At 43.0% G+C, this 22239-nt stretch overlaps 3 protein-coding genes across 6 annotated transcripts in view; 1 reads left to right on the top strand and 2 right to left on the bottom strand.

Moving 5' to 3' along the window:
- The window catches only part of LOC311113053 (echinoderm microtubule-associated protein-like 3), a 31010-nt gene extending 27855 nt beyond the window's left edge, over positions 1-3155 (bottom strand). Inside the window, exons 1-2 of one of the 3 annotated variants that reach the window (XM_084156187.1) lie at positions 2970-3155; positions 2724-2882 (exon numbers count right to left, since the gene is read on the bottom strand). In XM_084156187.1, coding sequence (XP_084012313.1) covers positions 2724-2748 — 25 coding nt within the window. In that variant the 5' untranslated portion in view covers positions 2749-2882; positions 2970-3155. Of the gene's footprint in view, positions 1-2723 lie in introns of all 3 variants that reach the window. The other 2 variants (XM_084156188.1, XM_084156186.1) reach the window with 2 other exon arrangements.
- Positions 3156-3811: 656 nt separating this feature from the next.
- On the top strand, positions 3812-9247 carry LOC311112877 (evolutionarily conserved signaling intermediate in Toll pathway, mitochondrial-like). Its single transcript, XM_084156018.1, has 7 exons — positions 3812-4387; positions 4689-4850; positions 6647-7058; positions 7203-7484; positions 7906-8054; positions 8288-8393; positions 8560-9247. The coding sequence occupies exons 2-7, from the start codon at positions 4710-4712 to the stop codon at positions 8835-8837; spliced, it is 1368 nt and encodes a 455-aa protein (XP_084012144.1). The 5' UTR covers positions 3812-4387; positions 4689-4709; the 3' UTR covers positions 8838-9247.
- A 1631-nt stretch (positions 9248-10878) lies between these two features.
- On the bottom strand, positions 10879-20921 carry LOC311112876 (uncharacterized protein). 2 transcript variants are annotated; one of them, XM_084156017.1, is made up of 8 exons: positions 20836-20921; positions 15136-18907; positions 13808-14716; positions 13573-13628; positions 13417-13478; positions 12791-13108; positions 12553-12664; positions 10879-12261 (listed from the first exon to the last, which is right to left on the bottom strand). In XM_084156017.1, the coding sequence occupies exons 2-7, from the start codon at positions 18682-18684 to the stop codon at positions 12561-12563; spliced, it is 4998 nt and encodes a 1665-aa protein (XP_084012143.1). In that variant the 5' UTR covers positions 18685-18907; positions 20836-20921; the 3' UTR covers positions 10879-12261; positions 12553-12560. The 2 variants fall into 2 exon arrangements, with proteins under 2 accessions (XP_084012143.1, XP_084012142.1); XM_084156016.1 differs by having other exon boundaries at positions 10879-12664.
- Between the last annotated feature and the right edge of the window lie 1318 nt (positions 20922-22239).

Here is a 22239-nt window from a genome sequence, read left to right as displayed (position 1 = left end):
GTACACATACTTTTGGTCATGCAGTGTATTAGACTACCTAAATCATCTAAAGTGTTTCAGTAATGGGTGCAATAAGGCCTAGTAACAGATAGGATTAGTTTAGAAAATGGTGTCATTTATATTTGAGTAGCATAATTTATTAATCAATGCGCATGCAAAAACATAGGCCTAGACATTGAAACAAACAATTCTAAAAAATCTACCTGCAATAGAGTATGCTGGGAAATATGATAATGATGGCCGTGGTTTTGGTTCAACTCTGGTTATTAAAGGGGCAACGCAGTCAAAAATGTAATTGTCCTGTGTTTTATATAAAATAAAATAAAATAAATTAAAAAATGCAATTTAGCAGACGCTTTTATCCAAAGCGACTTACAGTCATGCGTGCATACATTTTTGTGTATGGGTGGTCCCGGGGATCGAACCCACTACCTTGGCGTTACAAGCGCCGTGCTCTACCAGCTGAGCTACAGAGGACCACATATACAGTGGGGGAAAAAAGTATTTAGTCAGTGACCAATTGTGCAAGTTCTCCCACTTAAAAAGATGAGAGAGGCCTGTCATTTTCATCATAGGTACACGTCAACTATGACAGACAAATTGAGAAAAAATTATCCAGAAAATCACATTGTAGGATTTTTTATGAATTTCTTTGCAAATTATGGTGGAAAATAAGTATTTGGTCACCTACAAACAAGCAAGATTTCTGGCTCTCACAGACCTGTAACTTCTTATTTAAGAGGCTCCTCTGTCCTCCACTCGTTACGTCTATTAATGGCACCTGGTTGAACTTGTTATCAGCATAAAAGACACCTGTCCACAACCTCAAACAGTCACACTCCAAACTCCACTATGGCCAAGACCAAAGAGCTGTCAAAGGACACCAGAAACAAATTTGTAGACCTGCACCAGGCTGGGAAGACTGAATCTGCAATAGGTAAGCAGCTTGGTTTGAAGAAATCAACTGTGGGAGCAATTATTAGGAAATGGAAGACATACAAGACCACTGATAATCTCCCTCGATCTGGGGCTCCACGCAAGATCTCACCCTGTGGGGTCAAAAAGATCACAAGAACGGTGAGCAAAAATCCCAGAACCACACGGGGGGACCTAGTGAATGACCTGCAGAGAGCTGGGACCAAAGTAACAAAGCCTACCATCAGTAACACACTACGCCTCCAGGGACTCAAATCCTGCAGTGCCAGACGTGTCCCCCTGCTTAAGCCAGTACATGTCCAGGCCCGTCTGAAGTTTGCTAGAGTGCATTTGGATGATCCAGAAGAGGATTGGGAGAATGGCATATGGTCAGATGAAACCAAAATAGAACTTTTTGGTAAAAACTCAACTCGTCGTGTTTGGAGGACAAAGAATGCTGAGTTGCATCCAAAGAACACCATACCTACTGTGAAGCATGGGGGTGGAAACATCATGCTTTGGGGCTGTTTTTCTGCAAAGGGACCAGGATGACTGATCCATGTAAAGGAAAGAATGAATGGGGCCATGCATCGTGAGATTTTGAGTGAAAACCTCCTTCCATCAGCAAGGGCATTGAAGATGGAACGTGGCTGGGTCTTTCAGCATGACAATGATCCCAAACACACTGCCAGGGCAACGAAGGAGTGGCTTCGTAAGAAGCATTTCAAGGTCCTGGAGTGGCCTAGCCAGTCTCCAGATCTCAACCTCATAGAAAATCTTTGGAGGGAGTTGAAAGTCTGTGTTGCCCAGCGACAGCCCCAAAACATCACTGCTCTAGAGGAGAACTGCATGGAGGAATGGGCCAAAATACCAGCAACAGTGTGTGAAAACCTTGTGAAGACTTACAGAAAACGTTTGACCTGTGTCATTGCCAACAAAGGGTATATAACAAAGTATTGAGAAACTTTTGTTATTGACCAAATACTTATTTTCCACCATAATTTGCAAATAAATTCATTAAAAATCCTACAATGTGATTTTCTGGATTTCTTTTCCTCATTTTGTCTGTCATAGTTGACGTGTACCTATGATAAAAATTACAGGCCTCTCTCATCTTTTTAAGTGGGAGAACTTGCACAATTGGTGGATGACTAAATACTTTTTTTCCCCACTGTATATATTTCCACATTACATTTTACATTACATTTACATTTGTCATTTAGCAGACGCTCTTATCCAGAGCGACTTACAGTTAGTAAACATTAGGTTTGAATAATTCTGTGTAATTGTGAAAATTATGATAATGCACTTTAAGAGGTGTTTGAAAAGACTGCCTGAAATGTTAGCTTGTTTTGCTGGGTGGGGTTTTTGGACCGCCTGTATAAGTTAATTGAGAGTTTGCCCTCCTCTCTGTCAATAACAGCTAGTTTTCAGGTTACACATCCCTCCCATTAGGTTCCTCCAATTAGGCCCCTCTCTCAGACCACGCCCAGGAAGTCCCAGCAAAATTCTTGCTTGAGAAATAGCATTTAGCTAAGAAGCTATTTTTGTTTCTTTTTGACAATTTTCATTGAAAACTATCACAGTAAGGTACTTAATTGTTACGCAGAAATTATTTGATATTGAGATTTTAAAAAACAGTTGCAATGGGCCTACACTGATGTTATTTTTATTTACACCATCAACACTAGACATTTTACACTTAAAAATCAAAACTAGGTAACGCAAGGCCAATTTACTGTGTAGTCTACTCAACATTTAATAAATAAAGAGTTGACTAAAAATAAGATTTTAGATGCTTGACTTACCTAGACTATTCGTAGAACCATCCATGATTGATTGTCCAGGAGTTATTTACTGTTTTCTAGTAGTGAAGTTTGTTTTTTGGTGTATTTTCCATCCTGTATGCCGCTGCTTTACCTGAGGGTGTCAGAAGTCACACTCGGGAACTCGTGCTGAAGTTCTTTCTTGAGAAAAGAGAGGAGGCATGCATGGCAACGAACGTACGCAGTTGCTAGAGAGGATTGGCCTAAAAAATTTACTCAAATACTTACTGTACATAAATCCAGGAAATGAGCTGAGCATCGGGTGGGCAAATGCTCAATAGATTCACATGCACTAGAATTGCCAAAAATATGCGCCTGAAGAAAAGGATGGGTTAACTATCCGCTTGTTTTTCTACGACTACATGTGCATGTAATAATATGCTCCTTACTGAAACTTGTAACACACCTAATGATGTATATAAACTCTGGATTGCTGACGCTATGTATTGGCCATTGAGAGGATTTGAAGACATCGGTCGGCCATATTGGCACTCCCCAGTAGGAGCAGTCCTCCATAGGAATGAATGCAAATCTACAGTATTTCAATTAAATGTTTCATATACAAAATTACATGTATTTAAGTATGTTGTTGTTGTAGTGGGGACAGTTACATTAGTCATCTAAAAAAATTATACTTTAGTTTGTAAATATTTGTATTTTATTTTTTATTTGTGTTTAGCTCACATAATATAATGTAAAACTGTCTGTAATAGAATAAACATGGCAGAAACGAATGTAGACATTAATAAGTTAATTTTTATAGCTTCCAATTATTATTTTTTACAAGGGAGTGCCAAGATGGAGGTGAGGTGGCTTCAACACAGTGCCCCCAAATAGTCATCTAGTGTATACATAAACTATTAGTTACACCCCCTGTCATCCAAAAGTTCTGTTCAACTGATTTATTTTAATTTTCACAGAGATTTCCTGCCACCTGGTGGCGTGTTTGTGTACTGCACGCCCACATGATGGCGGAACGGAAGTCGGCGTCCTTGTTTCTGTTATTATGGGGGAATGAAAACGCGGTTGAAACAGGAAATGCAGCCTGATTCTTACAGAAACACTTTTGAGGAGATGGGAAAATGTATTGGATCGTATCAACGGTCATTGTGTACGTTGCCCATGCGTCGTCAATGGGCCCGCGTTGCATTCTGGGTGATTCTGGGACAAGGAGAGCTCTCCTTCAAGAAGTGAATGGTAGTCAATTGGGCGTTAGCTCAAAAACCCAACATTAGCATGAATTTCGTGAACAAGAAGTACAACATTAGAAATATTTTCCGAGATGTGAGATAATTAACTTGTTCTCTGTAATATCGTATAGCTTTTGAATCGCGACATGACATACTTTAGAGAAAAATAGGCAGGTTTCTCGTCTCATACCCTGACTTTGAGAAAGGATTTGCATGACGATTAGCTTAGCAACTGCGTGACGCAGCATGACAACGTGAACGCGATTGGTCGACAGTCTGCTGGGTGGGGCGTTATACGTTCTCCATTCATTGACCAATGTGATTCCTATCTCATGCTTTCTGTAGTATCTCTGGTTCTTATACCGCAGCGGTTTCAACATGGAGGTGCCCATGGAGAGACATGTCTGAAGGAGATTTGATACAAAGGAGATTAACCTCACCCTTTTACGTCCCTGTGTAAGTATCGAGCTTCTGTCTCACACAAGTTGAACTGTCACATTAATAAATTGAACATGGCTACTTATAGCTAGCGTGAAGATAAATACTTAGTTTGCTAGCTTTCCTCAGTATGTCAGTTGTCTCCTTTACAGTCTATGATCGTGTCATGCACCCCTCAAAACCACAGAGATTGATCAGCAGACTACGCTTATGTGTTTGCAAGTTGTAACAATATTCATATTGATGCAGATTCATAAGTGTCCCTGTACTATTTGTCCCATCTGCTTATCTTGTTAATCATGTCACTATTTTCTCTTAGGATCCACATGATGCATGTACTATGAACTGTGCCCGCTGTCTACTACGGCTCCAGAGTCTAGGGTTCCTGGCCCCTTCTGTCAGAGCATCTGTCCAGAATGCTGCCCTGCTTAAGCCAGCCACAGCACTGTCCCTAATAACAGTACACAACACATGTGGTCAGGTAAGTCACTCCCTAGGGTTGTTTTCAAATATAGTCCTCTTTAAAGTAAACTCCGGGGGTAAAAAAAGAAGAAGCTAAAGATCTCAGGTCTCTTTGTATTCACATTGCCCTTGCCTTTAAATGGGGACTCAACTCTAGCTAGTTCACTTCACCTATTTTGTGGTTCGAGTCCTCTTTGAATTCACATTGTGTCAAAGTCGCGTCAATTCAAATCTGGTATCAGGAACAAAAGAGGTCAACACGACTTCTAAGGTATACTAGTTATTTTAATTAATGCAAAAACCTTCAATGGTAAATATGATGTTTCGTATATACGGGCTCTCTGATATGCCTCGCAGGACATTCCAGACAACTAACACATTGCTCCAAAAACAATACCCAAATACTAGACAGAGGAAGTTTCCCACTTCTCTGCTGGCCAATTAGAGTAAAGACTTGAGTGTGGTTTAAACTATCTCAGCCAATCCGTTGATGCAGGGGGTTGGTCTCATCTCTTCGGCGCCATTTGTTACACACTTCAGGCAGGCACAAGATTATCATAACAACCTGTCATAGTGAGAAGAGCCAGCTCCCTTAGACATCATTCCCATGTCAAAGGAAGACTCATACATCACAATGAACTATTATAGTCTAGCATTTGAAGACACAATCCTTATCTTCTCTTCACATCAATCACAGCCTTCCAGGTGTCACAGCCTACATTAGCCCAGTCAAGAATGCATTCTTTCTAAGTTAGTCATCCCATTAGTTTAGGAGAATAATAAATCCCTAATAATTGCTATGTTTAGAATGGAACCAATATCTTTTCCCAAAATTCACTCAATGCACTCTGGGTTTTTACAAAGTGTAGGACAAACCATTCCTTCAGAACGGACAGCTAGCTATACCTACTTGAATTTTGGAAGCTAATAGATTGCATTTATTTAAAAGATTAGACATAATTGTAATCAGAAGATAATATTAACATGTCAATATTATTGGTAACAGAATAAATGGCAGAAGAATAACTGCAGATTAAATAATGCTGTAATTGAACATTTTACACCCAATGTAGGCTACTGCCCCTTTAAGAGCTAGAATTGATTTTGTACCCTGTTGTGATTCTCATGAATTATGTTGTCTTCTCACACTATTCAAACCCCACAATCGAATAAACAGCTTATTAAGCTCTCTTAGCCTATACTATAGATCACATATTGCAAACAAATAATCTTGAACTAAGAGCTCCACATTTTTGGGAATTTCTGTGCATCCTTGAAAATCGTTAATCAATGTCCAAAAAAACAGCACACGTTTTTTCCGCAAACCTGCACATCATCATCATCTTCTCTCTTTTGTGGCACCAATGTGAGGGGTTATGGCAGGGGAACGGTGTTGCAGTAGCCTAGTGTGTGGTGTGGGAATAATCACAAGCGAACCTGGGGAGCTTTGTGTTCACATTGCCCTAAAAAAGGCAACCGGACCGCGAAATTCAAGCAAACTGAACTCAGAGCACCTTTCGAGATGGTCTCAGTTCAGTTCGCTTCAGGGGCTCTTTTGAGGGGTCTGAGTTCCTTTGGAGTTTTCACACTGCACAAAAAATTGTCTGAAAGGGACCAAGGGTGAAACCCTTATGAAGTTTCCCAGGTAATCACATCAACATGGCCGTTTGTTTTGAGTTGATAATGATGGATGATCATTATCCTCAACCGTAGGGTTAGGATGACTACGATATCAAGTTACCCTTTTTATGCATTTTGTTGAACTATGTTGACTGCTTGTATCTCCTCGTCAATGTATTTCCTCGTCATCAACAGGCACTCAGGCGTTTCCATGGCAGCCCTGGATGTTATAAGAGCCAGCCCGTACCCACAAACCCAGGTGAAGAGCATGAGGATCGAATTAAGAAGGACAAGTCACTGATCACTCATGATGACCTGTTTGAGAGGGTGGCCAGGGAGGCCAAGACTAAGGCCACCTTCAACAGAGTGGTGGATGTCTTCCGTAAGAGGGACATACGGCGTCGGGGTCACGTAGAGTTCATATACGCAGCCTTGAAGAAGATGCCAGAGTTTGGTGTGGAACGGGACCTTACAGTCTACAACAAGCTGTTGGATGTCTTTCCCAAGGAGGTGTTTGTGCCAAGGAACTTTATCCAGCGCATGTTCAACCACTACCCCCGACAGCAGGAGTGTGGGGTGCAACTGCTGGAACAGATGGAGAACTATGGTGGGTGGGGAGGGAGCTTGTGAGTGAGAGATTTGGCCAACAGTTTTTCAGAACAGTGTCTCTCAAACCATTAAAATAAGTAGCTAGTGTATTATTATTGACAGACCCCTTTTTGTCATTCATTTTAAAAAATTGTGTCATCAGGTATCATGCCAAACGTCGAGAGTAAGGTCCTGATTGTCCAGATCTTCGGGGACAAGAGCCACCCAATGAGGAAGTACCAGCGCATCATGTACTGGTTCCCCAAGTTCAAGCATGCCAACCCCTTCCCCGTCCCCCTGCAGCTCCCTGAGGATCCTGTAGATCTGGCCCGCCTCAGTCTCAACCGCATCGCCAACGACCTGGACGCTAAGGTCACCGTCTACCAGATGCCCTGTACCGACATCTCTGAGTCAGGAGAGGAGATCACCTTTCCACACATCGTAGGTAGATAATCAAAGTTCCCTCTCCTTTTACATACAAACTCTGATCCAAATCCAAGGTTTTCTCCGATTCTCTTTAGTTGCAGGGTTTTCAGTTGATATAGCTCGTATTTTGTGGTCAGCAAATATTTAGGTTAACAATGATATTAGAGCACGTGTCAAACTCATTCCACGGAGGGCCGAGTGTCTGCAGGTTCACTCCTCCCTTGTCCTTGAGTTATGAATTAAGGTCACTGATTAGTACAGAACTCTCCTCACCTGGTTGTCTAGAGCTTAATTGAAAGAAAAACCAAAAACCAGCAGACACTAGGCCCTCCAAGGAATGAGTTTGACACCCCTGTATTAGAGGATGCAAACATATGATAAACGGAGTGTCTGTTCTCTCAATGTTAATTCCTACCTCTCTGCTCTTTCCCCCGTGTTAGGGATCCAGAGCCCAGACCAGATGGAGCTGCTGGCTAAACATAACCCCAACAGGCCTGTGTTTGTGGAGGGCCCCTTCCCCCTGTGGCTGAGAAAGATCTGTGTCTACTACTACATACTCAGGGCTGACCCACTGCCCCCTGAGGAGAAGGTGGGAGACCCTGTGCAACTCTGTCAAAGCCAAAGGGATGATAACATTGTATATTTGTAAATAATGGTGTATATTTTAACGGTAGCATTTACAGTGTTATAATTTTGATTATGAATATTGCCTAAGTAGTATCTGTTCCATACTATTGCAATAGCATTATTGTATGTTTTTGTTTTATTGTACCTTGAGCAGTAACGGTTGATTTATTAGCGTACCTGTTTTCTGCCTGTCAGGTGGAGGAGCCGTACGATCCTGAGAGGTGTTTCGACTACCCTCTTCAGCTGGACCTGGACTTGGACCGGGACATGGGGGAAGAAGACAGCTTCGACGTGGAAGACGGTAAGATAAAACACCTAGGAACTAATGAGTTCAATTCAACAAAGCTTTAGATATCTCACAAACTAAATTAATGCTGGGCACAGCTGTAATAATTCATACAGGACATTATGTGAGGTGCAGTGGTGTACAGTAAGTGATAGACCGTATACGTCTTTGTTTTCTGCAGTGGATGAAGGGCCGGTGTTCGCCATGTGTATGACAAGCCAGGGAGACCAGGCCACCCTGAACCAATGGATCTCAGGCCTGCAGGAGACCAACCCCATCCTGGGCCGCGTCCCTACCCTGTTCCGCCTGGAGGCCGGCCCCAGGGAGATCCAGGGAGCGGCAGACCCAGACCACGTGTACAGGGAGGAGGGCGAAGAGGAGACAGAGACACAGACGGAGGTAGAGCCAGATATTGTTGTGGAGGAGGAGCATCAGCGTAGCCAGGGAGTGAAGCAGTGAACAGCTACAGGACTAAGATACAGCCCATTTCACTACCAGAGATTACCTGGAGAGCTAGCTTTCTATCACAGTGCATTTATCATAACTAGGAGTTCTTCCTTGTCAGGTCACTTCTGGCCCTCATCATAAAATCTGGTAATCATAGAATGTCTTTAAGTTACAGTGGATTTAATACCTAATTATAAAGTACCCACCTATAATCAACTCATGTATGATCTTTCAAGAAACTAAGCTTAAGTGAGCTATTCCAAAAATACTGTAGAGAATATATACGCATGTAACCTGATGCCCTCAACTCATTTAATGTTGCTGTAAGAATGCCTTTGATAAGACTCTTAAAGGAACTTTGAATTTGCACTGTGTGTCAAGACAGTCTCAAATCAACACAAAACAATAAATTATTTACTTTATAGCTGTTGTCTTTTGTATGGCTTGTAAGATGGATGGTAACATATCGAACAAGTTTTTTGTTTTGTTTCACAGGCCTTGCCCAGCCCACCCTACTTGATAACACCTACCTCCCATTAAATCATAGAACCACTTTAAAGTTACCGAAAGGGTTTATTAGTACCTAAAGGCATTTGAACATTCCCTTTAAAACAAACAAGGTAGGAACCAATTCAAAGTGGTACATTCTCAACAGGTAAAATAGTACAGCTTGGTCAGTGTCCCCTGTACATTTAAAGTTTCTGACAACTGTACAAGAAAGTTATCACAGTACATTCTGTTTTCAATGCATTTTCAGTCCGTTAAGACAAACTGTGCTCTATTTAACATTATTTTCAGCATATTGGTGAACCAAAAACACTGCAAATGAAAATGTCTGCCACATGATTTCTGATACATATAGGAAATGTATAAATGTCTATCACTCCACATCCAAGCAGCACGCCATTGGATCATACTTTTGTTGTTGTTAGAAGTAATTTGAGAAAAATATGCTGATAGTTGATTGTTTAATCAAAGATATATTAAATACAAATTAAATAGTCATGTGTCACTGACTGATTGTTCAGACCAAATAAATACATTGAAAAAAGAGTTAATGTACACAGTATGTATAGACAAGGAAATATTGATCAAATCAGAAGCAATATGAGTACGTACCACTAACCATAAAGGGATAGGCTTATTTTCATAGGCAATCAAATAATACATTAAGGGTATTAACATTTAACCACCCCTTTTAAACATAAATGTTGTATTTACAGTGCAGGCATACATGTCATAAATCACCATTACAAAAACTTAAATGTTCAAAAAGGAAGTCTTCTTTTACATTCTAGAACAACGTTTTACGAAAACCGTTAAAAAAAAAGTGTCAGGAGTATTTTGAAGATTCAGTGTTGTAAAGTATAATGGCTAGAAAAATCGGTCCCACTTTGAACAAAGTGCAACATATAGCATTCACAAAGGCTTCATAAGCACTAAATAAATGCTTCACAAATCATCTATAAGCGTATGTCATACTCTATAAAGGGTGACAATTCCCACTGTAGGTTGAATTGCCAAATGTGACATAACGCACTATGTATGTTTGTACACCATTTATAGAGTATGACATATGCTTACAGATGACTTGAACCTTGTTTACATTTGTATATGATCGCATATACACTACCGTTCAAAAGTTTGGGGTCACTTAGAAATTCTCGAAAGAAAAGCAATTTTTTTGTCCATTAAAATAACATCAAATTGATCAGAAATACAGTGTAGACATGGTTAATGTTGTAAATGGCTATTGTAGCTGGAAATGGCTGATTTTTAATGGAATATCTACATAGGCCCATTATCAGCAACCATCAGTCCTGTGTTCCAATGATTGCAAAGAAAAAGCCAAATCTCAGACTGGCCAATAAAAAGAAAAGATTAAGATGGGCAGTCTGAGATATGGCTTTTTCTTTGCAACTCTGCCTAGAAGGTCAGCATCCCAGAGTCGCCTCTTCACTGTTGACGTTGAGACTGGTGTTTTGTGGGTGTTTTGTTGAGACTATTTAATGAAGCTGCCAGTTGAGGACCTGTGAGGTGTCTGTTTCTCAAACTAGACACTAATGTATTTGTCCTCTTGCTCAGTTGTGCCCCGGGGCCTCCCACTCCTCTTTCTATTCTGGTTAGAGCCAGTTTGCGCTGTTCTGTGAAGGGAGTAGTACACAGCGTTGTACGAGATCTTCAGTTTCTTGGCAATTTCTCGCATGGAATAGCCTTCATTTCTCAGAACAATTATAGACTGACGAGTTTCAGAAGAAAGTTATTTGTTTCTGGCCATTTTGAACCTGTAATCGAACCCACAATTGCTGGTGCTCCAGATACTCAACTAGTCTCAAGAAGGCCAGTTTTATTGCTTCTTTAATCAGCACAACAGTTTTCAGCTGTGCTAACATAATTGCAAAAGGGTGATCAAAATGATCAATTAGCCTTTTAAAATGAAACTTGGATTAGCAAACACAACGTGCCATTGGAACACAGGACTGATGGTTGCTGATAATGGGCCTCTGTACGCCTATGTAGATATTCCATAAAAAATCTGCAGTTTCCAGCTACAATAGCCATTTACAACATTAATAATGTCTACACAGTATTTCTGATCAATTTAATGTTATTTTAACGGAAACAAGGACATTTCTAAGTGACCCCAAACCTTTGAACGGTAGTGTATCTCTCTTCTGCGTGGGAATACTTTGGAACAGATTTCCAAAATTACAATCTCGGAGCTGGTGTTTTTAGTCTTATGTCCAACACTTATTTTTTTTGGCTCAGAAAACTTGGGGGGCAAATAAAACCGTGGGACGCCAGTTGGGGAACCCTGCTTTATAAGTTGTTCTTCGTTTAAAGTGTGACCGAAAAAATCTCTACTTTTTAGGGCATATTTAAAATACCCACATGCAAGGACATCCCTCTGAATAACAAAACATAGGAATTGTGAAAAAATATAAAATGAAATTATAAAAATGTATGTACAGACAAATATCAACCATCGAACAACTGATCACCCGTAGGCAATTTCAAAGGACGCATGGTCAAGTCAAATTTACAGGTCCGCTAACTTGCATCATATTGATCCTGATACATTGAGGAGTAAGACCAAAGACCTGTCATTCACTGACCTGTTTGTCATGGGCACATAACAGGGATGTTAACCCATTACTGTTGACTAGGAGAGCTCATGTCTGCTTTAGGATGTTTCATAAAGCACAATGACATTATAGAACCTAGTGACATCATGAATATTAACTGTTTGCTTAGGGCATAGAAGACTTGCTTTAGTAATAGAGAATGACAATCGCTACAAAACTGCGCTTTCAAAAACAGCGAATGTGTGTGTATCCCAAAGTTAATGAGGTAAAGCTTGTCTCTTGTGGTTCAATGACCCATATACAAGCATGCAGTTCAAGCTGAGTGTATCCTTTTGTAGAGGTGAACTGCTCTGTAAAAATAAACAGACATTAAAGAAACCAGCAGTAACGTTTTATTTTCCTCTTCTGACAATGTTGTTTTATGCTGTCTGGCATTTAGCTATTTGTGCTTCTGCAAATCAAGACATAAGTAGGAGTTTGTCAAAAAATATGTGCAATGTCAGAAATATGTTGAATAAAAATGTGTTCTTACAGACAGATAGGAATACCCCCTTTGGTACACAGAGCTGTGGTCAACGTTATGATATTTAGACATGGAGGGTGTCAGTTCAATGTACTGTTAAGAAGGCACAAATGCTCACCTTAGCTTTCAGAGTCTTTTGGTGGTTTTGGAGCTCTTGCTGTTCTTCAGGTATGATGAGTCCTCTGTATCAACCATTACTTCTACTTCTGCTGGCAGGTTGGCACTGTCCCCTGAAACAAAATGTGCATGGATATGTCAGAAACCCTCAATCCCAAATGTGCCCATTGCCAGGGACCAGAGCCTTTCTTTACCAGGAATAACTCTGGGCCCTCTAATATATAATAGTGTCTTATTACCTCCCGTTGCCCCGCTGTGCTGCTGCAGCTGGCTGGTGAAGAAAAGTTCTCTCCTGGACACCTGCTCGTCCCAGGCCTCCAGGATGTGCCGGCGCTCCGGGGGCACCAGGCTCAGGGTGTCCGGGTGAGCCTCCTCGATGTGGGCCCTCACCCCCTCCAGGCTGTGGGAGTACTGTGGCTCCCCGCACACCATGCACACCAGCAGCTGGTTCAGGGGGTCGTAGTCCATGAGGAAGCAGTTCCTCCATACAGCATCTGAGATGGGGCCGTTGTAGTTGTCGTCATGATCATCGTCTGGGAAAAGGAGCTCTGATTCCTCTGGGGGAAAGAGAGTGGTATTGTAAGACGGGTTCCCAACGTTTTTCACTCAGGCCCCCCCCTTCTAGCATTGGGGAACATAGCTCTCTAAGGTATGAAATGACTGACATGACAGGAGGAAAACTGATGATGCACTACCCAATTTAGAAATTGCACCTTGTGCATTCTACTATTACAACTTGGATGAGTAAATTGAAAGCTGGACCGAGCTCTAAAAAATAAAAATAAACACAATTTAAAAATGTAGTGGAACTGGCTTCGAGGACCAGAGTTGAGTTTGAGGGATCTATACGTTTCAAATGTATTACCTTCTATAGGTTCCGTATGGCTTGGGTCAGGAAAGTAGCCCATGTCTGTCTCTGTGGAAGTCCTATGGAAAAAAAGACATCACAGTAATGGTTACTACTAACATACACATTGAGATAAGAGAAACTTCAGAGAGATCCTGAAAACTACTCTCTCACCTTAGATGTAGTTCAGAGTCCTCTGAGGTGTTGACCCACCGGTCAGGATCATGTTCCTTTGGTTGAGAAAAATGTAAAGAGTTATGGTCAGCCCTAATGGAAATTAACTAACCAAGAGGAACAAAAGTTGGCTGAATCCTCACCCCTTGGTATCAATACACGATTTACCATATAGTTCTGACTTACAATATTATATGGTGTTTTTTTTTTTTACATTCACCATTGTAAAAATTACCTGTGTATCCAGCCCCTGCAGCAGGTGTTGAGGCTGACTGCTGGGTAGGATGGACCTCCAGTTGACCGAAGCCTTCTTCTCAGTCAGCTCCCTGTCCCTCATGGCCTTCCTGGCTCTCTGTTCCTTCTTCTTCACCCTCCAGTACTCCCTCTTCTTCCTCAGAGTCTCCTCTTCCGACTCCCCCGGCACTGGCTTGGGCGGACCCATGGAGCTTATGTAGATGGGGCTTTTGTTGAGCGCCTGCATTGTAGGCAATCGTACATTTTGTACATTCCCACTTTGAGGAATCTGAGCACCTTGACATTTGAAAGGGGTCTGTGTTGGTGTGAATGTGGATGTTTGACTGGGAGGATGAATGGGTAAGAGCTTGATGCTAGTCAGAGGGTTGGGCGGAGGTGTGAGAGTAGCGATGGGTGAGGTGTCTGCGTCTGAGCTTTCCTGCACTTGCAGTCGCCATTTTCTGACGCGTGGCGAGTCAGGGCTGGACCCTGGGGCTGCTTCCTGTTGGCTCTCCACCAATAGAAGCCCGCCTTTCTTCCCCTCACCCAATGGAGGGACAGTGACACTGCCTCCTACAGGGAGAAATGCGGTACTGAAGCTATGAGATGTCTGGGGGGACCCTGTGTGGTCAATGGATGAATTGGAAATACTGGTACAATTGACCGGAGGTTTGAGCTGTAGTGTATCAGAAGGCTGTCCAATGTTGGAAGTGGTGGGGCTCACAACCAGAAGTGTAGGGATGTTGGTGACCATACTGAGGCTTGTCTGAGGTCCAGAGGCAGGGGGAGATATAGGCTGGAGAAGGGGGGAGGGCTGAGGTTTGAGAAATGGTGCAGCTTGTAGACTGAAGCTCCCGCCTCTCTGCACTGGCCTCTGTGTCTGTGTCTTGACAATATGGAGATTCGGAGCCTAAAAGACAAGACAATCGATGCATAGCTTTACATTAGTTTAATGTCACAATATATAATTTATAACCAGGGTTATTTGATCTATTTGTTTATCTTTACAAACATGTACTTGTTTATGGTTGTTTTAAGTTTGTCCAGTTCTCAGAACCCATATACCTCCTCCCCCTCTCCCTCTATTTTCGTTGCTTGTGTCAAATGCCAGAGAGAAATTCATGGTATTTCAGTTAGACTGGACAGTGGCCTTGTGTACAGTATCGCATTGCAAAATACATCAGTTCCACATTCCAATTGACATAACCACAAAATATACTTTTACCTAAAATTAAATTGAAATGATCGGTATTGGCCTACCATAGTAAATCATGAAATCTGCACTATGATGAAATCTAATAGCATGGATTACAAAATATATCCCCCCACCTGTGCTGCTTTGAGGGCCAGTCGTCGGCTGTAGTCCCCCTGCCTCAGCCCGCCTCCTCCCTGCCTGGCCTTCCTGGCTCTCTGCTGCCTCTTCATCATCCTCCAGTACTCCCTCTTCTTCTGCAGAGTCACATTCTGGTCTGTCACTGCTGGGGCGTGGTGATGTTGCTGATGCTGCTGCTGTTGTTGGGGTTGTTTTTGATGTTGTTGTTGACGCTGTTGTTGATTTTGAAGTTGGTAAGGTGGTTGTTGTTGTGGAGGCTGGTGGTGTAGCTTCGGAAGTTCTGGGGAGCAGCAGTTGTGGTGGCCTGCCTTTTTGGCACGCAACCTCTGGGCTCTACGAGGGAGAGGAAGGAGTGGTCCTCCGGAGGCTGCCTTGTGGGAGCAGGAGTGTGTGGGTGTGTGAGAGGGGGGTTCGGACAGAGTGAGAGGGGGAGCTGAGAAAGAGAGGGTCTTAGTGCAAGGACTAGATAGGGGAGAGTCCTTAGGATGAGGACTCAATGGACAAATGGTCACCTGACATGGTGGCGGGGCGTCAGCATCCACCTGCCACCCTTTGACCTCCAACGATAGGTCACCAGATATGGAGGCCTTCTCCTCGTCTCCCAGGGTGAGCAGAGGTAGATTTGGCTTGACCTCAATCTGGACGGCATTCTCCTCGGAGGAACAAGCCTGGGGTTCACTTTTACAAGGCAGCTGTTCTGTAATACAGTCAGGCTGTTCCATTTTACAGTCAGCCACAGTGCTGAGGGATTCCTCCAGGAGCTTCTTCATAGAGGCCACTGCCAGGAGAGTGGTGGCCTGGCTGTCAGCACTCAAGGCTGGGTCTGTTGGCTCTGGATGTGGTGGAGACCGGGACGGTTTGATATCAACACAGAGTGGTTGTTCCAGTGGAGCGTCTGTTGAGATTGATTCTCTCTCTTGTTTTATTTGGTTCCCCTGTGGAGGCGTGGACACACTGGTGTTTGAGAGAGGCTTGATAGTGAGTGTGTGGTTGACAGAGGTGTTGACATTGGGATTGGCTGTGGCTAATCGTGCTAACCTTTGGTTCCGCCTCTTCTGTGAGGCAGCGTTTCCCCTAGCTTGAACTCCTTGCCTTAGGCGGATTGCACGGGCTGCCCTCTGCTCTCGTTTCTTTACCCTCCAGTACTCCCTTTTCTTAGCCATACTTTCCTCCTCTGTTAGCTTTGGGTCCAAGTTAAGCACTGCTGATGCTGTAGAAGCTTTGACAGCCATCTGCATGACACAGCTAGCCGGCTTTGGCATCACTGTAGGCACACCAGGAAAGGTGTTTTGGATGTTTTGAGGATGTGTGAGGGTGATATGACTCTGGGGCTGGAAGACTGTGTGAGAATTCTGGAGGTTTTTCGGTGTGCTGCGAAATTCAGTCCTCGGTCTGATTGAAACCAACCTGGGAGGCTTCATGATTGACATGCCGACGGGAGGACAGGAGACTTTAAACTGAGCAGAGCGGATTAGAGGAGGTGGTGGGTTGTCCTGTGTTTGATGACTTAACACCACATTACTAGAGGTATCACTAGTAGGTTTGGGAAGCAGTTGGTGTTGGCGGTGTGTGTTAGTGTTGGTAAATGAATTATTAACAGGCATCCCACTACTGCTACCAATTTCACCCCCAGTCTCTTTTGCTTCTGTAGTGAGATCAATTTGAGGAATGTTATTGGTCAATGTACCATCCTCCATGATGAACCCTCCAATGGTCTCTGAGGCGTTGGTGTGAGTAGGCCTATTTTCTGTTGGTTGTGGCAGTGTGTTGCAGCCCGCCGCTCTGGCCTTCCTCATATCCTCAAGTATGCTCTGGTAACGCTTGACTCTTTGCATCAGAGCATCCCTCTCCTTCATCTTAGCTCGCACTTCGCCCGACAGCTTGGCTCGCTGCTCCCGCTTCTTGACACGCCAGTATTCCCGCTTCCGGGCCGCCCTCTGCTCAGGGGTCTCTGTTGGGTCATCTCGGGGTGCATTGTGGGTTGTGAAGGCTTTGGCATGACAGGGGGACTTCCTCATATTTCTCTGACCCAGGAAATTATTTTGGGTTTCAATTAACCTCTGTCTCGGAGTCCTACAACGGACCATCCCTCGGCTAACGTTGGCAAACTGCACTGGACCAGGAAGCCTTCTGCTTGGTTCCCCTGCTGGTTTATAACCAATGATATTAGATGCGATACCAGTCTGCATTGTTGCTTTAGCCTCCTGTGGATTCTCTACTCTTAGCTGAATGGTCTGTTGATTAGCGTTGACTGCGGTTAGCTTAGCCAGGATTGAATCGTCAGACTCCCTTTTGACAGCAATGCTAGCCACTGCTCTGGCGTTCTTCAGCAGGCGTCCGGCTGAGATGAACGGGGCACTGACCCTACTAACACACTGCCTCTGGCCATGTCCGCTCAAAGCAGACAGGGGACGTTCAACGTCCACGGTTGGTAATAGTTCTGCTTTCTGCAACGATATCTCCATGTTCGTGATTCTCTTGCTGGCCTTTGTTAACCTAGCCGCTTGCTTCGCTCGCTGTTCTCTTTTCTTGATACGCCAATTCTCTCTGCGCTTGGCGGCTCGCTCCTCCTCAGTCTCCAGTGTAGCTGATGTGTCGTTGATGCTTCTAACTCCTTGGGCTGCGACCAATGCACTCTTTTTCCCGCCTAGCGGTGTTACTTTCATCCCTCTAGGCCTAACCCCTGGTTTGTGAACGAGCACAGGGGCAGACTGAGTGGTCACAATGGTCTTCCCTGTGGTAATGTTAGTGGTTAGCGGTCTAGGCTGAACAGACACTGTAACTTGCGTCTTTGTCATTGCATCAGGCCTTGATACACTCTGGGTGGCCAGATGCTGCTGAGATGACACTACAGGAGAGCTGCCATTGAGAATAGTAATTCCGCTCTGTGGTTGGCGAGGTGCAGAGCCTGAGGCTCTCACTGCCACTCTTACCGGAGGCACAAAGGAGCCACTGTTGAGAAGCACTCCATTGGGTTTGGCTGAGGTAACTGTTCCAATCACAGCGCCCCCTGTTGGAGAACTTTTCACTGCCATCTTGCAGACCATTGCACCTTTTCCTGGGCCTGCACTGGACGTTGGAAACTGAGGCAAGACTTTGTTGAGTTTTATCCTCTGGAACCAACTCTGCTTTTGGTTTGCTGAGGAATAGTTTTGACCCCCTTCCCCAACACTATGGTTCTGATTATAGGAGACAGCAGAACCCTTTCCCTTCAATAGGACTACAGGTGCACCGCCGACATTAGTTTGGTAGGAACCATAACTTTTCAACAAAGGGGGGGCAGACCCTGCTATTGAACAAGAGGCACTGGAATTCAACCCCATTGAGGTTTTATGGACTGCATTGCTGCCCAAGGATTTACTCCCTCGGTTTGTTGCTTTTGACCTCTCCCTCTTGACCTCTGACAGCTTAGCCCTCTGCTCTCGTTTCTTGGTCCTCCAGTACTCTCTCTTCTGGGCAAGGGTGGCGTCGTCAAACTCCGAGGCCGGACGGTAGCGCTGAACCCGTGGGCTGCCAGCCCCTCCAGTTCCCTGGGTGGTTGGCATGATGGTCGTGTCGCTGCTTGGTCACCGTTCCTACTCTTCACCAAACTGTGCTGGCTGCGGACTCCTCACTCATCCTACTCTTTTTCATCCAATGTTCTCCAGATATGGATATCGTCAGCCTTTAGCTATTGAGTAACATCCTATAGGTCTTGTTATGTCCGTCTCCCATCTCTGGTGGTCACCTGCCACATCTTGAAATGAACAGACGCCAGATGGTAAAGTCCTAAAAGTATGAAAATAAACAACACGTGAATAAACAACTGAAGTTCACATTCAGATATGAATCATAATAGGGCTTGAGATTGGATGGTTAGCTGACTTATCACTTCTTGAAATAGTTTGTTAGTAGTTGACAGAGCAAATAATTAAAGATACTTCTTCAAGCCACATATCATCACTGTTTGCAAAAGCCCATTTGCAGTACCTTCAGAAAGCATTCACACCCATTGACTTTTTCCACATTTTGCTGTGTTACAACCTGAATTTAAAATGGATCATTTAAGATTTTGTGTCACAGGCCTACACACAATACCCCATAATGTCAAAGTGGAATTATGATTTTATATTTTTTTCACAAATTAATTAAAAGTGAAAAGCTGAAATGTCTAGAATCAGTAAATAAATATTCAACCCCTTTGTTATGGCAAGCCTAAATAAGTTCAGGTGTAAAAATGTGCTTAACAGGTCACATAATAAGTTGCATGGACTCACCCTGTGTGCGATAATAGTGTTTAACATGATTTTTGAATGACTACATCATCTCTATACCCCACACATACAATTATCTGTAAGGTCCCTCAGTTGAGCAGGGAATTTCAAACACAGATTCAACCACAAAGACCAGGAAGGTTTTGGATGGTGAATCAATACACCCAGTCACTACAAAGATACAGGCGTCCTTCCTAACTCAGTTGCCGGAGAGGATGGAAACCACTCAGGGATTTCACCACGAGGCCTGTATCTTTGTAGTGACTGGGTGTATTGATTCACCATCCAAAACCTTCCTGGTCTTTGTGGTTGAATCTGTGTTTGAAATTCCCTGCTCGACTTAAACCTTTACAGAGTTTAATGGCTGTCATAGGAGAAAACTGAGGATGGATCAACAACATTGTAGTTACTCCACAATACTAACCTAAACGACAGTGGAAGCCTGTACAGAATATCCTGTTTGAAATAAGGCACTAAAGTAAGACTGTAAAAAATGTGGCAAAGAAATGTACTTTATGTCCTGAATAGAAAAGCATTATGTTTGGGGCAAATCCAACACAACATTGAGTACCACTCTTCATATTTTCAAGCATGGTGGTGGCTGCATCATGTTATGGGTATGCTAATCATCAGCAATAACTTGGGAGTTTTTAATGATAAAAAGAAACGGAATAGAGCTAAGCACAGGCAAAATCCTAGAGGGAAACTTGGTTCAGTCGGCCAAATATACACTGGAGTTGCTTACCAAGTAAACATTGAATGTTCCTGAGTGACCTAGTTACAGTTTTGGCTTAAAAATCTATGGCAAGACTAGAAAATGGCTGTCTAGCAATGATCAACAACCAACTTGACAGAGCTTGATGAATATCATTACTATAGTAACAGCTCTGAGGTATCTGTGGACATTTTAATTCATTTGTTCTACAATAGGACTGGTTTTCAGAGTAGCCTACATGTAACCTATAGGATACAGTGTTGCGAAACACACATTTTCTTTGAAGACAACATGATCTTGGCATATGAAATCTGAAACGCTTCCAAAATGCAGGCCGTGTTCCTAACAGCATGCACTACAAAAAAAATGGCACTGTCTCTTTAAATCATGTCCCTCGTCTATCACAAATTGTCTGTCGTGTGCTGTTTTTCATTCTTTATTTATTCTCATATGAATACCAAACGCAGTGTGCTGACGAGTCAAGTATTGCCACAAAATCCAAAGAAAAGCGCCCGGAAGATTGGAAAATTTGGTGATATTCATGCCTCTACCAGCGCTGTCTCTACCAGCGTACAATGGACAATATCTTCCTCCTCCCCTGTCCACACGGACTGGCGCCTGTCTGCGTGTGTGTTCCTTGTCTAAATGAATCGAAAAGCATAAAACCAAGCCATCGGTGAAAGAGCAGGACGTTTGGAAACGTGTGAAAAAACATGCATATGCATTACCTGGTAGTTACACCTAACTTTCCGGGACAGTTTGTTAACGTTTGGACAGATATACTGTCAGGACACTGCAGATACTTTCCGCGAGCCAGCCTTTCTCTCTATCGCTGCCTTGACAACGGTGAAAAATACCAGGATGTGGGACCTTGCTGCTTGTGTGTAAACTGCGTCGCGTGGACAGATACAAGCCTCTTAAAGCAATACTACCACAACAGGGGACATTATTTTGTTTATCAAGACAGCAGCATATATTTCATGTATTGGACAATGAAATTGAGCCATTTTTATCCATATCCATGATGCCACACATTTCCTCTCTATAATAACATTTTATTATAGGCTATTGGTTATATAATTTTAGACCATGCTGAAAATGTCGTTGATATGTAAAACTGGGACTGCACCCAATCAATCAATTAATGCATTAGAACCCAATCAATTAAATAATTTGTAATTTCATATACACCGAGTGTACAAAACATTAGGAACACCTTCCTAATATTGGAGTTGCACCCCACTTTTGCCCTCAGAACAGCCTCAATTCGTCAAGTCATGGACTCTACAAGGTGTCAAGCGTTTCACAACATAGGCACAGACATGCATACACACACACATGATATCATACGCTCTATACCCACGTACACATGGATTTTGTGTTGTAGATATGTGGTAGTGGAGTAGGGGCCTGAGGGCACACACTTAATGTGCTGTGAAATCTGTTATGAATGTATTGTAATGTTTTTTTAAAAATGTATAACTGCCTTAATTTTGCTGGACCCCAGGAAGAGTAGCTGCTGACTTGGCAGCAACTAATGGGGATCCATAATAAATACAAATGCAGGGATGCTGGCCCATGTTGACTCCAATGCTTCCCACAGTTGTGTCATGTTGGCTGGATGTCCTTTTGGTGGTAGACCATTCTTGATAAACACGGGAAACTGTTGAGTATGAAAAACCATCAGCTTGCAGTTCTTGACATACAAACCGGTGCGCCTGGTACCTACTACCATACCCCGTTCAAAGGCACTTACATACTTTGTCTTGCCCATTCACCCTCTGAATGGCACACATACACAATCCATGACTCAAGGCTTAAAAATCATTCCTTAACCTGTCTCCCCCCTTCATCTACACTGATTGGAGTGTATTTAACAAGTGACATCAATAAGGGATCATAGCTTTCACCTGGATTCACCTGGTCAGTCTATATCATGGAAAGAGCAGGTGTTCCTAAAGTTTTGTACACTCAGTATATTCTAGCACATCTGTACTCCCAGTTATGTGAAATCCATAGATTAAGTCCTAATGAATTTATTTGAATTGACGGATTTCCTTATGAACTGTAACTCAGTAAAATCTTTGAAATTGTAGCATATTGTGTTTATTTTTTTGTTCAGTGTATATGGA

This window comes from Coregonus lavaretus (genome assembly GCF_964263955.1).
Source record: "Coregonus lavaretus genome assembly, chromosome: 39".
In the NCBI taxonomy this organism is placed as follows: Eukaryota; Metazoa; Chordata; class Actinopteri; order Salmoniformes; family Salmonidae; genus Coregonus; species Coregonus lavaretus.
The sequence above is the reverse complement of the archived record's forward strand: the minus strand, read 5'-3'. Positions and strand labels throughout refer to the sequence as shown.

Bases quoted from the DNA above. Each gene is read 5' to 3' on its own strand.
- LOC311112877 (XM_084156018.1), top strand. From the start codon at position 4,710: ATGAACTGTGCCCGCTGTCTACTACGGCTCCAGAGTCTAGGGTTCCTG. The intron at 8,055-8,287 runs GTGGGAGACCCT...TCTGCCTGTCAG, and splicing joins CACTGCCCCCTGAGGAGAAG to GTGGAGGAGCCGTACGATCC. The intron at 8,394-8,559 runs GTAAGATAAAAC...TGTTTTCTGCAG, and splicing joins CAGCTTCGACGTGGAAGACG to TGGATGAAGGGCCGGTGTTC.
- LOC311112876 (XM_084156016.1), bottom strand. From the start codon at position 18,684: ATGCCAACCACCCAGGGAACTGGAGGGGCTGGCAGCCCACGGGTTCAG. The intron at 13,109-13,416 runs GTAATACATTTG...TCTTTCCCCCAG, and splicing joins CCATACGGAACCTATAGAAG to AGGAATCAGAGCTCCTTTTC. The intron at 12,665-12,790 runs GTAATAAGACAC...ATTTTGTTTCAG, and splicing joins GCACAGCGGGGCAACGGGAG to GGGACAGTGCCAACCTGCCA.